Source organism: Eutrigla gurnardus (genome assembly GCF_963514095.1).
Source record: "Eutrigla gurnardus genome assembly, chromosome: 3".
In the NCBI taxonomy this organism is placed as follows: domain Eukaryota; kingdom Metazoa; phylum Chordata; class Actinopteri; order Perciformes; family Triglidae; genus Eutrigla; species Eutrigla gurnardus.
In genome coordinates this window covers 13,312,183-13,323,246 of record NC_139917.1, presented here as the reverse complement: position 1 = coordinate 13,323,246, position 11,064 = coordinate 13,312,183, and the positions used below count along the sequence as shown (strand labels likewise).

The following is an 11,064-nucleotide window of genomic DNA, read 5'->3' as shown; positions in this document are numbered from 1 at the left end:
ACACACACACACACACACACACACACACACACACACACACACACACACACACACCACTTCTTGCAACAGGAGAGCCCTGCCCTTCATAGTATCTGTCAGGAGTCAGATGATCACATTTGAGCCCTTGTCAAGTCGCCAAAAATGCAAGTGACATTTTCATATATATCCCAGTGATGCTCTCACTTTGCACTTATGTGTGTGTGTGTGTGTGTGTGTGTGTGTGTGTGAGGGTGATGTAACAGGTAACTGTGTTTTGTCATCTCTGATAAACTTCTCTGACATTAAATTCAAAATTTGAAGACACACGTTTTCCTGAACATATTTTCTACTTATATTTTCTTCTTTATAGTTTCGGACCATGCATGTCTTGTATACACACATGCATAAACGCATTCTAACCAATTCAGTTCTTGTATTCCTCCAAACGCACACAGTCTTATGATCATCCTGAAAGCGGTAATTGACATTTGCCCCTGATGTGATGCCATTTGAACCTGAATGACATTTCAAGCAGATACCAACTTCCACGACCACCACAGTGACATTAGGAGGCCTAGATGATGATTGGAAAATATAATGTTACCTGTGATTAGCAGCAAAATGGCTGTCAGTGGAAAAGCACTCCACCCAATAACCGAACCATTATCTCTAACAGTGCAGTCAATAGAGTCAGAGCTCTGATGACAGCAACAACAGACATGTAATTATATTCATTTAAAATGTGCGGTCCAGTAAGCGGAAATAACAATCAATTAATCTGACTAAGTCAGCTATTTGCAAATATCAACTGTTATCGCTTGGATAAAAAATCCAGACATCAAACCAGCAAAACATTACACATCTTTGGTAAAACAATTCTTCAAAGAATTCTTCAAACACTTTTAAAAAATGGTGTTTTTGTGTCATTATAGAAAACAAGTCGTCATTAGGATAAGCACATGATGCAACAAAATGTTGTCATACATGTAAACACACACATCAATACAAATAAAATGTTCTACCACTCCTTCAACAACAAGAACACATTCAAAGAAACCAGTTGTCTACCAGTTTACCTCTCGAGAGCTCTAGCTCTGATTTGTGATCTCTGATGAGGAGTGAGCTCATGTGTCAACTGGCAAAATAGTGTAGCGTTGTAGAGACCCACTTGGTAAATGGATTAGCTTCGAGAATCACTGTTAGTGTTAAAGCATTCAGAACAAAATACTGAAAAATATTGAATAAATAACACTGTTACTAATAGCGCACGTCATGAAATATTATTTTTACATCTTCCGAGTACGCTCCCGTATAATGTTCACAATACCAATTATTTTCTGTCATGTTATCAGGCGCAATCCAGGAAATGTTTCCCAAGATGAATAACAGTCTCTCTAATATCACCAGCGGTGTTATTTAAGTCATCTGGACGAGGACGGGAGACGCTGGAACGCCATGCAGGAATCTCAAGCGTTGCCATCGGCGCTGTGCTCTCGTTGCTAACGCAAGAGTCAGTTCTTAGAAAGCAGCGGCGGCGTGGCGAGGGCCAGCGCGTGATGCCAGGGGCAGATGGTTGTCCAAGTCAGTTAAAGAGATGGAGAGAAAGTAGATATACTCCCTGCCTGCCAAACCTGCAGTCTGACTGTTGCAGCGAGTGAGACAAATAAAACACCTTCTTGACATACGACTTCAGCTCCCAGTTTCCAGGCAGCGTGACTTCGTGAACACACCAGCATGTTTTTCATCTGTGTGTGTTTGTTCCCTACAAGTGTCCCATGTCCTCACAATTAAGAGCCGGACTTCCCCTCTAATCTTCCCAAATGTTAATCCTTGATGAGTGATATTACTCTTTAATCTGAATGCATTTACATTATTTCCAACAATATTTCATCCCCTCTGGCGGTTTGGTCTATTAAACAACAGCAAAAAAAAAAAAAAAAAAAAAACTGCGACAACGTGTGATTATAACAAAGGTCAGCACAGATCACAGGGACGTGAATATTAATCTGCGTTGGACGGAGCTCAACAGTGCCCCTCCTGCCAGGAAGCATCACAAACAGCCAGGGATCACTGCCTCGGGCTGAACGTCCATTAGCTAAATGAAGCTTTCACTCGCAGCTCAGGAAAAGCTGATTTAGAGTGTGTGTGTGTGTGTGTGTGTGTGTGTGTGTGTGTGGGTCTGTTGTGGGTGCTGCCTGTCTCTCCTGGAATACCTCGTGGTGGAAATGTGATTGAAACTAAACTCTATAATGGTGTCATTGTCGCTGTGTCAGCGAGTCCACCGGTTCAGAACTGACTAAAGCTTTGAGCTTCTCGTCTCACATTTGGAAGTTGTTTCATGTCTCGTTGGCTAGCAGTGAGAATGTGATTGGTGATGTACAGGAGTGATGACATTAGCAGCGTTGGCATCACATTAACATTTTCCCTGTAGGAGAGTATGACGAGTATCTCGCTACAACCACACCCAGCAACCTGATGACTGTGGAGATGATTAGGGTTCGACCCTTTATTGGCACCAATATTCAGCATTTTTATGGGTTTAAAATGCTACTTTAGCTCTGATGCAGCAGCGGTCCCTACTCTCTAGTATTTTTACTTGAAAAACTATTGTATTTATTTGTTTGATCATTTGTTCATTATAGTAAAGCTGCTAATAGATCCCTGCACCTTTTGTGTCAAGGTCATTTTGAAATGTTCTGTGAATGAAACACATGCTTGAAGGAGTTTTTTTGACTTTTTTTTTTACTGCAGATAAATAATGGTTTCAAATATCGGTTACCTGCCTCCTAGATTAGTGATAATTGGTATCGGCCCTGAAAAGGCCATATCAGTCGACCCCTAATGACGATGATGATGATGATGATGATGATGATGATGATGATGATGATGATGATGATGATTTCTATTGTAAAACTGAAAGGAAAAGTCAGTTAACAGATCGACAAAAACATTTATGAACAACAGTATTCAATTATTTAAGTCAATTTTCAAGCAAAAATGTTAAAGATTTTCTAATATGAGGATTTGGTGTTTTGTTTTGTTTTTGCTATTATATCTTCTAATTTGACAAGTGGATGCTTCTGCCTCTGTTCTATAAAATCTATTAAAATAGTTGGGTTCTTGGAAATTGTGAGTTTTGATTAAATGAAAAAGAAAGAACAAACAGAAAGATTACTAATGAAAAGGGGCCACTGTTTGTGATGCTTCCTGGCAGAACGGACACTGTTGATCACCGTCCAACCAGATTAATACCATTTTAACTGTGTAACATGTGTAACTGTGACCAGGATGAGAGATTTGAATGACATTGTTGAAAAAGCTCCTCTGATAGCGTGACTGTTAAGTGAGTTGGCTTTCTAATCGGAGGCTAATGTGCCTGTTCAAAAAGGGAACTACGAGTCATATTGTTATTCCATAATTTAATGCATGCTTTTTTAACCATGTGTTTTATGAAATTGCACTGTCCCCATACTAATATATAAGCCTTAATTATTTATTATACGGCCTTTTTGAAATCATGCCTGCGACACACCTGACCAGACATTCACTCACACACTTTGGCCTCTGAGGAATGCCCCCCTTTTTTCTTTTCGAAAGGTTGACATTTTCAGCGGCTTCTAAATTTGATCCATGTTTGTGTGTGTGTGTGTGTGTGTGTGTCCTACATACCCTCTATGACTGTGCAGAAACATGACACCCCTTTGGCTGTTTGGCATTTGGCAACTCAGAGGGAGAGTGGGGTGTGTGTGTGTGTGTGTGTGTGTGTGTGTGTGTGTGTGTGTGTGTGTGTTTGAGGGAAGGAAGGAGGCAATGATAGAGGTGTAAGCAACATAACAGTGGCTCATTTACATCAGTGCCAGGAGAGGTTTTGAGCCAGACGGCACCTGATAGAGCCTGCGGGGGGGAGAAGACAGCAGACAGACCCAGAAGTTTGGATCTAAAGGAGGGGGAAGCGGAGGGAGGCGGAGGGCCAGCGTTGATGGTCGGAGCTCCATCACTTATAAAGCCAGCAGAAAGCCCGCTTAAGAAGGCAAAAAGATAGAAACGAGCAAAGAAAGTCGTTGGAAGGGAACCGACAGAAGGGAAAGGATTTAGTTTGAGAGAAGGAGCAGGAGACCTGAAGGAGAAAAAGGAGGTTGCCGTTTAAGGCGCTCTCTGAGTTTCAGAGGGACACGGCGCAGAATGGAAGAAGAGGAGGATGAGGTGAATCATGCTTGCATGTGTTTTACACTGGGGGGAAATCTGTTTCTGCATGCGTGTTGTATAAATGCACCAGTTGTGCTGCTCTCAGTGTGAAACTCCTCACATGTAGCTCTGCTTTGGTGGGATCCTCACAGTGAAGCTGCCTGAGGGAAACATCTGCCTTAATTTCACTAAATCAAACATCGTGTTTGAGCTGCTGAATGTTGTTTCCCCCCGAAAATCTTTTCTTTTCTTTTTTTTTATCGCGTGCTTGTAAATCATCCGACTGTATATAATTGATTTTATCATCATGTAATATTTCTTTGCATGTTGTTTTTGAGTGCCACTACATAAAACATTGTTCTGACGTGATTCTGACGACGGTAATATAACATCTGTACAATTCAGCTTCATTCAAAACCTCACTTTACGGCATCAGGAGGAAGTACCAAGGCTATACAGGCTTCACAAAAGTAGCATGCACACTTGTAACTAGGGACGATATGAAAATGTAATGTCGTGATTATCCTGACTGAAATAATGGTGATCCAGGATATTATCCAGATAATCCTCAAAATATGCTGAAAACTCACAATTAAAACGTACTGGAATCACTTTACATGTTGTTAAGAAACATTTATTTTTATTGCATCACAAAAGGATGACAACAGCAATTAAATCATCTGAAATAAGATGGTCATAAATCATAGGGTCGCCCTGCATAACTAAAGGATGAATAAATAACATGTATTTTGCAGGCAGTTCTCTACCATGACATTGAGCTTGAAGGCTTTTTCAAGTCACTCGTTTATCCCGATGATGGCAATTCACCACGATCAACTTGTATATCATCCCAATACTACTTGTAATTGCACCACTAAGGGTTATGCAACAGTCACTTTGCCACATGTGTTTTCCTGAAGTCTTATGTTGATTGTTTTCTTTTGGTTTTCTCTCCAGAACGGTCTGAATGCGCTACATCTGGCAGCGAAGGAGGGACACAAGGATTTAGTGGAGGAGCTGTTGGAGAGAGGAGCACCTGTTGACTCCTCCACCAAGGTACATGCATGTTGACTTTATGATCGTTGACTGTTGCTATCAGCTTTCCTGATACAAACTCATCACCGTTGGATCTGCAGCCATGGGGAAAGATGGGAGTGATGATAGTGGTAGCTGGGTGACAGGAAGAGGACGAGGGAGATGAGGGGGAGGAGTGCACATGAATGTTATGATATATAGTCGTATCAGTTCGACATAAATCACTGCTTGTCTCCGTGAAACTTGATTTGAGAGGGTGAGGACCTGAGGGTGTTTTAAGAAAGAGAAAGTCACCTGAAAAGAGTTTAATTTAGTAACGTTTTATACTCGCAATAACCAAATCCAACATGAACGTCTCATTCTGGAGTCTTCCTTTTGGACGACTTCCTCTTTTCTTATACATTTACATTCTAACATCATTGTTTTTGTCGAGTCATCGTGCATCATGATTACATATTCTGCCTTTACCGGAAAAGAGCCGGAGGGATGTGAGTGTGAGCTCCTTGTCAGGCTGTGTGATATGTGACTCTGTGGATGTCTAATGTGCCAGGCTTAACAACCAGCAACAGTAAACAGCCAGAGAAGAATCTGTCACCCTGCTGCACACGTCCTTGGACTGACATGAATTTGGCCTTTGATATTAAGCCCCGAAAATACAAACAGATGTAACATCAAAACATTTCTGTATTAGCAATTTGCATAATTTGTTTTTTTGAAAGGAGACACATCATTTTCAGGTTCATATTCCTATTTTGGGTTTCTACTAGAAGATTTTAAATGCTTTAATAGTTATAGATATAGGTTTTTCTCATGCTGCCGGTCTGAAACACTCCATTTTGACATATTTCAACAGAATTGTGAACGTTGTGACTAAGTTTACTTCCTGTCAGTTGATGTAATTCACATACACTGTAATCGGAAAATAAACCGGGACACATTTAGAAAGTTAACATATAAAACTGTGAAATGTTGTCTCTATATTGTATAGTTGTGACATCACAACAGTACAGAAACCCTGACAGGCTGAAATGCGTATTATGCGGCGCACCTCTTTAACAATATAGGCCAAGATTTCAGTTTCTTGGTATTTTTATATCAAAAGCGAATGTTGTTTTTTCTGCAATAATACAAATATATAACATTTTTAATTATATATTATAGTCTGTCTCTCTGTCAGCCCTGTGATAGACTGGCGAACTGTCCAGGGTGTACCCTGCCTTCGCCCATTGACAGCTAGGATCGGCTCCAGCCCCCCCGTGACCCTGAATACAGGATAAGCGGTAGACAATGGATGGATGGATGGAATTATATATTATATTAATACAAATAATAATAACTTAAATTATAAATAAATGATATAGCGCCTTTCAAGGGACCCAAGGATGCTTTACATAACGACAGGAGGGACATACGACCAAACAGTCATACACACACATCTAGGGGCCAAAGGCCTTTGAGAGCTGATTTGAATGTGAACAGGGGGGTTGCGGATGTCTGTGGAGAGGGAGTTCCAGAGAACTACTTTCACAGTATTTATACACCACTTGTTTACAATAAACAAAGACATGAAATCTCCCTTTTTACACTAAAGGTCATTAAAGAAGGAGATATTAAATAAGATTTCTTTAATACTTGCATTCCTTTCAAGCGGCTCTGATCTTTAAGGCGTTTGTACGCACACAGGCGTTAACCCTGTTTTTCCCTGCAGAAAGGAAACACCGCCCTCCATATTGCAGCATTGGCTGGCCAAAGAGAAGTAGTCAGACTACTAGTGAAGAGAGGAGCAGATGTCAACTCTCAGTCACAAGTGAGGTTCTTCCCAATCATTGGAAGCTACGAGATGATGCATAAAAAAGATCTTCCATAATATGTATTCACTGTATGCGTTTGCCTCTCCAGAATGGCTTCACTCCACTCTACATGGCCGCCCAGGAGAACCACTTGGAGGTGGTGCGATTCATGTTGGAAAATGATGGCAACCAAAGCATTGCAACAGAGGTATACAGTACTAATGTCCTTCTTTTTCCTTTCATTTTCCCGAAATTGACTGTATTCATTTTGTCTGGTTTGATCTGCTCCTGCAGGACGGCTTCACCCCGCTGGCCATCGCCCTCCAGCAGGGCCACAACTCGGTGGTCTCCCTGCTGCTGGAGCACGACACCAAGGGGAAGGTCCGCCTCCCGGCCCTGCACATCGCCGCCCGCAAAGACGACACCAAGTCTGCCGCACTGCTGCTCCAGAACGACCACAACGCTGACGTCCAGTCTAAGGTGAGGGAGGGGGGAGGACAGAGGTGGGGGAAAGATGAGGGGAGAATGGGGGAGAGTGTGATTACAAAACTGGAATGTGAAGGTGGAAGTGAGTGATAATGTACCTGACTGACTGGATGATTTGTTGATTTTATCGATTATTTACCCGCCATTTAGCAAGGCGTTTGGCCTTGTGTTTTGTTTGTGACCTTGTCACGTACCCTGTGTCTTCTGTGAGCGTTGTGAGAAGATCCTTCTCCCCTAACAACCCTACATCATCTCTCTCTATGCATCCCGACCAGATGATGGTCAATAGAACCACGGAGGTATACAGACTCTTCATCGCCTCTTCATTTCATTTTTGTTGGCCATCTATCTACGTTTTGTCCTGACCTTTCCCCTCATACGAGGACGTATGATGTTCTGCATGAACGATGTACAACTTAACATGACTGCATGCATCCTGCACGGCTGACGTCAAAAAGACGTGTCATTTTAATAGATCCCAGAGAATGTTAGTTTATTGTATTTTATTACAGAATATTTAACTTAATTTTTCTTTTTTAATTAATGAACCATTATTTAAAATGTATTACTGTTACAGTTCCCGATACTTGACTGAAACACAGACAGCATTCCAATCAAATTTCACTGCTTTGTATACTGCTTTCTTTGTGCAACCTGCAGCATGTGTACTTCCTGTTGATAGCATTGTTTTACCTCTCTGAAATACCTTGTTGATCTTTAAGTTAACTCTGTTTCTTAATTAAATTGCACCATGTCTATCAGAACGGGAAGGTGAGTGAACTCACCTAACTGTCTACTGTAGATGTATTTATATATCTAGATGCTTATATGTATATATAAGTGTCCTTTTGTCAGTCCAAGCAGATACACATTGTGCACAGTTGCTTTGTGTATTTCAGTTTTGTGTTGAACGTCCTTTACGTTGAACTTTTGGTGTACACAGATCAAAGTGCTTTGATTTTTCTCACCATTTCTTTTTTTGCAAGCATGGCAGATTTGCAGAGTTTTTGCATGCATTATGTATTGCCTGTGCTATTTTGGGGTATGCTTATGTTTTATGTGTAGTTTTCAGCGTGCTGCCTCATCATGATTCTGCTTCACCAGAGTCTTTCTTTCTTTGCGGTAGCTGCTACAGAGAAAAATCTCATCTTTCTTTCTTGCTCTCGTTTTCAATTTATTTCCTTCAGCTGACTGTTCTACTTTTTCCTCATCTGCTATTTCGATGAATCTTGTATTTCTTCCCCTTTTCCTGCTTTCCCTCTCCCCTCCCCTCCCCTCCTCTCTCCCTGTCCGACTCTAACAGAGTGGGTTTACCCCTCTGCACATCGCCGCTCACTATGGTAACGTGAATGTCTCCACCTTGTTGCTGAACAGAGGAGCTGCTGTGGACTTCACAGCCAGGGTATCTGCCCATGCAAATCATGACATTTTCTGCACTGCTGTCTATTAAATCCTGACAATTGTGTTTTCACATTGAGGCATTACGATTTACAAGATACCATACAGCTTTTCTTTTAATCCTAGCCCTTATTAACTGCATTTCTGCCTGTGGAAAGTTGCATTTTTCTTGCATGTTACCAGCTACTTTGCTTTCTTGAAGTTGGTCCATGAAGTTAGTTTTAGTACCTTTTAGAACTAACTATCATGACCCTCAACTCATAAGCAGAAAAATCATTCAAACTATTATTGTAGGACTTTTCCTTTGGAATTGGAATGGGATTTGAATATTTCTGCTGTTTAAGTTGAACAGTATTTGTCGTTTTTTTTTTTCTCATAACTTTCCTTTGTTTCCTTGCCTGCCTTCAGAATGGCATAACGCCTCTCCATGTGGCCTCCAAGAGAGGCAACACCAACATGGTGGCCCTGCTGTTGGACCGAGGGGGGCAAATAGATGCCAAAACCAGGGTGAGGCTCTAGTTTAAATTCTGTTTGTTAGATTTTAATCAGTAGTCACAATTATGCAGCCACCTGTTAATGATGGTTAATCCCAAAATAAAAAAATATGTATTTAACCACTTAACTGTCGTGCTATTTGTTGAACTATATTGTTTTGGTGTGAGCTGCCTATTTTAGAGATATCCACCTATCTTGTCATGAATATAATGGAACAAAGAAATGCATTTGAAAACTCAATGATTCTAAAATCAAATCGCTGTTAATCAAGATAATCCACAGATCTTATTGTGAGCAGTGTCACGTAGGAACTATGGCTGAAAGAAAGTAGTTCCTACATGATGGCAGAGTGCCACATAGTGCTATAGGTTAAATCCGTGAGAAGACGTTTCTACATGTCTCCAAAACGAGGCAGCTCACACCAAAACAAACTACATTACTAAATATCACTACAGGTCAGAGGAAAGATGTGTTTTGATTTTAATACAGTCTACCAACCATCTATCTATTGCCTAGTGATGGATTCATTCTCTTAACTTTTGTCTGTGCATGTGTGATTGTCATTCAGGATGGGCTGACCCCCCTCCACTGCGCAGCCAGAAGTGGACATGACCCGGCATTGGAAATTCTGCTGGAGAGAGGAGCTCCCATCTTAGCCAGAACCAAGGTAGTGTATAATGGATGTGTCATTACTGGATCAGCATAGTAATTAACAAACTTAATATATTGTAATATATTTCTCCTCCTTTTGCTTCTCTACTGCTACTGTTTGACCCTTGGCATCTGCCTGCATCGTCACTTTTGTGATCCCGCAGAACGGACTGTCCCCGCTGCACATGTCTGCCCAGGGAGACCACGTGGAGTGTGTCAAACTCCTGCTGCAGCACAAGGCCCCTGTCGATGACGTCACACTGGACTACCTCACAGCGCTGCACGTCGCAGCTCACTGTGGCCACTACAGAGTCACTAAGCTTCTGCTGGACAAGAAGGCCAATCCCAATGTCAGAGCTCTGGTAAGGGTTCGCAGGAAATAACAACTGGACAAGCATAAAAATAGCTGTTAGCACGAACTCACAAATATTAAAACACATGCTGGTAATACAGGGTTTGGGAATGAGTTTGATTTCTATAATACTTGTCAAATTAAATTAAATTCAGGAAAACAGTACCACAAGATGTCATACTGTAAATTTAGTGATTGTTTACCAATCTGAAATTCATTACTGCTTTATTACTTACTATGTAAATGCACCAAATTACCTTTAAGATTCAGATAAACATAAAAAAAAATGCATTTCATCCTTCAGGTGTATCTAGATCTAGTATTTATCTGGTTATTTCTCTCTCTGCCAGAATGGTTTCACTCCTCTCCATATCGCCTGTAAGAAGAACAGGGTGAAGGTGATGGAGCTGTTGGTCAAATATGGAGCCTCCATTCAGGCCATTACTGAGGTGAGACATTTTGTGGTCATGTCTGAGAACAGCAACTGTAAATACAGAACACTTTCCTGGCTGGAACTTTATGGATTGTATGCTCATCTTCCTGCCTCTCGCTGTCTCTGTCTTTGTTTTTCCTAGTCCGGTCTGACTCCCATCCATGTCTCTGCCTTCATGGGTCACCTCAACATCGTTTTACTTCTGCTGCAGAATGGAGCATCTCCCGACGTCCGTAACATTGTGAGTCCTGACAAACTGT

General features: G+C 41.3%; 1 protein-coding gene across 1 annotated transcript in view; it reads left to right on the top strand.

The window, feature by feature from the left end:
- ank2a (ankyrin 2a, neuronal) overlaps nucleotides 1-11,064 on the top strand; it is a 94,599-nt gene that overhangs the window by 19,215 nt on the left and 64,320 nt on the right. The window contains exons 3-13 of the mRNA XM_084005151.1: nucleotides 5,122-5,220; nucleotides 6,908-7,006; nucleotides 7,099-7,197; nucleotides 7,284-7,469; nucleotides 7,751-7,774; nucleotides 8,779-8,877; nucleotides 9,282-9,380; nucleotides 9,937-10,035; nucleotides 10,184-10,381; nucleotides 10,722-10,820; nucleotides 10,947-11,045. Of these exons, the coding sequence (XP_083861277.1) occupies nucleotides 5,122-5,220; nucleotides 6,908-7,006; nucleotides 7,099-7,197; nucleotides 7,284-7,469; nucleotides 7,751-7,774; nucleotides 8,779-8,877; nucleotides 9,282-9,380; nucleotides 9,937-10,035; nucleotides 10,184-10,381; nucleotides 10,722-10,820; nucleotides 10,947-11,045 (1,200 nt within the window). The remainder of the gene's footprint in view (nucleotides 1-5,121; nucleotides 5,221-6,907; nucleotides 7,007-7,098; nucleotides 7,198-7,283; nucleotides 7,470-7,750; nucleotides 7,775-8,778; nucleotides 8,878-9,281; nucleotides 9,381-9,936; nucleotides 10,036-10,183; nucleotides 10,382-10,721; nucleotides 10,821-10,946; nucleotides 11,046-11,064) is intronic.